We start from the raw sequence: 2,902 nt of genomic DNA, 5'->3' as shown, positions 1-2,902 counted from the left end.
GAAACTCCGCGAGCACTCGCGGGGGGTAAAGCGGTTTAATTTATGACCGGCTGGGATTACTCAGTAACTCGGAAGCAGCCGCGAGTCCCCGCTCGTAATGCGGCCCTGCCCCTCTGACTTTCGCTAAAAGTCAAATTCGTGGCAAAGGCTGAGCTGGGCCGAGGTCCTGGCACGGACCTGGGCAGGGAGGCTGTGCCGGGGTGCCCTGCAGTGTTTGTGGCTGATTGAGGGCTCGTGTTGGGGGAGAAGAACCAGGCTCTGAAAAGCTCCATCGGCCAATAAAAATATTTTCCAACACATTTCACGCACCAGTACAGAGGGTGGGCAGCTTTGGCACAGAGAAAAGATGGCAGAGCTGGGGTTTTCTGGACAACATTTTATTCCAAGTGGCATTTTATTAAAACAAAGCAAAACAAAAACCAAAACTAATAAAACCCAACCCGCATTTGGCTGGTGCAAAATAAAATGCTCCAAGATGATTCCAAACCTCATCTTTTTGTCTCAGTCTGTGATTATAAACAATTGCCGGTCCAGGCACATGCAGGGGGGAAGAGGAGCCCTGCCAGCCCCATCCCCAGGCAGAGCCTCTCAGCAGTTGCCTTCAGCCTCTGACACTTTTGCATCTGAGGGCTTTTGCTCTATAAAAATTAAATTGCCATCACATCTTGGTTTTGGCCTAAAATCTTGTGCCATAGTGGTTACCCTTCCCGTTTGTGTGGTTGAGGTCTGTGTGGTAGCTCGAGGGTCCTGGTCTGGCTGAGTTACAGGTTCAATATCCTTCCCCTGCAAGGTTTGCTTAATGTAGGGACTCATTTGAAATGAGTGCTCCCTCCAGCAGGAGAAAATGGGAGTTGAGAAGTCAAGTGCTTGCTTTGGGAAGGGCCTGCATCAGCTGGGTGGAGTGAGAGCCCTTTGGGGCGCTTGGCTCGTGCTGGCCTCACTCTCCTCCAGCAAGGTGACTTCTGCCAGCCCTTGGCCTTGCCCAGGGTGTAGCAGTTCCTTTCTTGTCTGGCACCAGGGCTTCAGGGTGCCCATGCAGGACACAGCCCCACCCTGTCCTTGTGTTTCCTCCCACACAGCCTGGCCAGGCAGAGGACCCTGGAGGATGAGGAAGAGCAGCAAAGAGAGCGCCGGCGAAGGCACCGGAACCTGCTGTCATCCACCTCCACGGATGAGGAGCCTGCCAGCCCTGCCAAGGACACCAGCCCAGCTTCCAGCAGGTCTGTGGGGTCCTGCTGGCATTGTCCTGGCTCCTGACACCGGGCCCTGGCAGCTGCTGAGGGAGGGCAGAGCTGTGGGCAGAGCTCACGGCCCTGGGGAGGAGGGATGGGCACAAGGGGGACACCTCGGCTGGGCTCCCCTTGGCACAGGGACTGGGGGAGGGCTGGTGCCAGGGCCGAGCTCAGGGTGGTGCTGCAGGTGGATCTGCAGGTAAGGGGTGCCCAGCTGTGCAGGGCAGGAGAGCAGAGCAGGCAGAGCCTGCCTGGCTGTGCTGCCCCTCTGGACCTCACAGTGACGCTGTGGCACCTTTGCTGAAGTGGGGATCTGAGCCAAGGGCTTTCCACTGGTGCTGCCAAAGCCCCTGGCTGCAGGGAGCCGGGGTTTGGAGGTACTCTGGGACCAGGCTGCCCTTACACAACCTGACCTACTCTCTAAATTGGTCCTGGAAGTGTCCGGTATTTCGGTGGATTGTGTCCCCAGTGAGGCTCCCACTCCAGAGGTGTTCCTGTGGGTCAGACAGGATGGAGTTGGGACACTTGGGCTGGACATGGGGTGGAGGGGGGCTGGGCATGACTAAAATGAACCAGCTGGGAAGGACAAGGTGCTGACACAGACTGGCCATGTGGTGATTGCAATTCAGAAGGAGGGCAGATGTTATCCCATCTCCTCCCCAGAGCCGGGAGTGTACAGACACAGCCTGCCAGGTGTCCTCCTGCCCCTTCCTAGTCCTTGTGCCTGTTTGCCTGGGGGAAGGAGGGGAAACAGCTTTTCATGGGTCGTGTTGGGACTGTGGGTGGACCTGCCAGAGCAGATTGGCTTCCAACCAGCACTTTCCACTTTAAGTTGATGGGATTTTTCCTAGTCCAGTGAAGAGTCACAGCCACAATTCTTATCCAGTAGCAGACCCAGACTGCCCTGAGCCTGGATCTCCCTGGCACAGGACTTGGTGGGTCCTGGTGTCCTGGGATGAGGCTGCAGAAATGCTCCATCTCTACAACAGAAAGGATAAAAAAGAATTTTAATCCAAACTTTTTCTCAGACAGCTGAGCTGGGTTGATGGGGATGGGAGTGGCTGCAAGCCCTGGTCTGTGGGGAGGACTCCAGGATGTTTGTGGGATTTTTATGTCCCTCTCCAGAGCCTTTTGCCTCACTTGCAGCATGAAATGCACCCCTCTAGCCCCAGGTGCTGAGGTTGTCATCCCATGTTGTCCCTGTCCCTAGACCTTCGTCCCTGGTGAAGCCGCAGTTTCCGGAGGACGGGGAGGAGCGAAAGCTCTCAGAGGTGCTGAAGACACAAGAAGGGAGAAGAACGAGGTGCCTCCCAGCCGTGTCCGAAAAGCTGAGGCAGGAGAAGGAGCAGAAGGAGGCAGGGGTGGCAGAGAGCTGCCCGGAGACAGAGGCACAGCCCCGCGGGAGGCAGGAGAGCAGCGGGGCTGCGGAGGAGGCGGCCGCGGGCAGAGGGGACCCGCCCCGAGACAGGAGCCTGGAGCCAGCCCCCGAGAGGAAGGCGGTGCTGAGGGCACGGCTCCAGGACAAAGACCAGGGAGTGCAGACTGCTCGGGGGGAGCAGAGGAAGGAGGCAAAGGAGCCACCAGAGGTGGGGAGCTGCCGGCTCCGGGAGGTGAAGATCCTCACCAGGGTGGGAAACCGCAGCACAGAAGAGAAAACCTCAGCGGTGACC

General features: G+C 57.7%; 1 protein-coding gene across 1 annotated transcript in view; it reads left to right on the top strand.

Annotated features, from left to right (window-relative positions):
• LAD1 (ladinin 1) overlaps nucleotides 1–2,902 on the top strand; it is a 14,830-nt gene that overhangs the window by 6,324 nt on the left and 5,604 nt on the right. The window contains exons 2-3 of the mRNA XM_031061746.1: nucleotides 1,080–1,220; nucleotides 2,443–2,902. The exon at nucleotides 2,443–2,902 is cut by the window's right edge and continues 10 nt beyond it. Of these exons, the coding sequence (XP_030917606.1) occupies nucleotides 1,080–1,220; nucleotides 2,443–2,902 (601 nt within the window). The remainder of the gene's footprint in view (nucleotides 1–1,079; nucleotides 1,221–2,442) is intronic.

The sequence above is a fragment of the Geospiza fortis genome, unplaced genomic scaffold, assembly GCF_000277835.1.
Source record: "Geospiza fortis unplaced genomic scaffold, GeoFor_1.0 scaffold26, whole genome shotgun sequence".
Taxonomy (NCBI): Eukaryota; Metazoa; Chordata; class Aves; order Passeriformes; family Thraupidae; genus Geospiza; species Geospiza fortis.
Note: the sequence above shows the minus strand (reverse complement) of the source record. Positions and strands in the feature narration are given on the sequence as shown.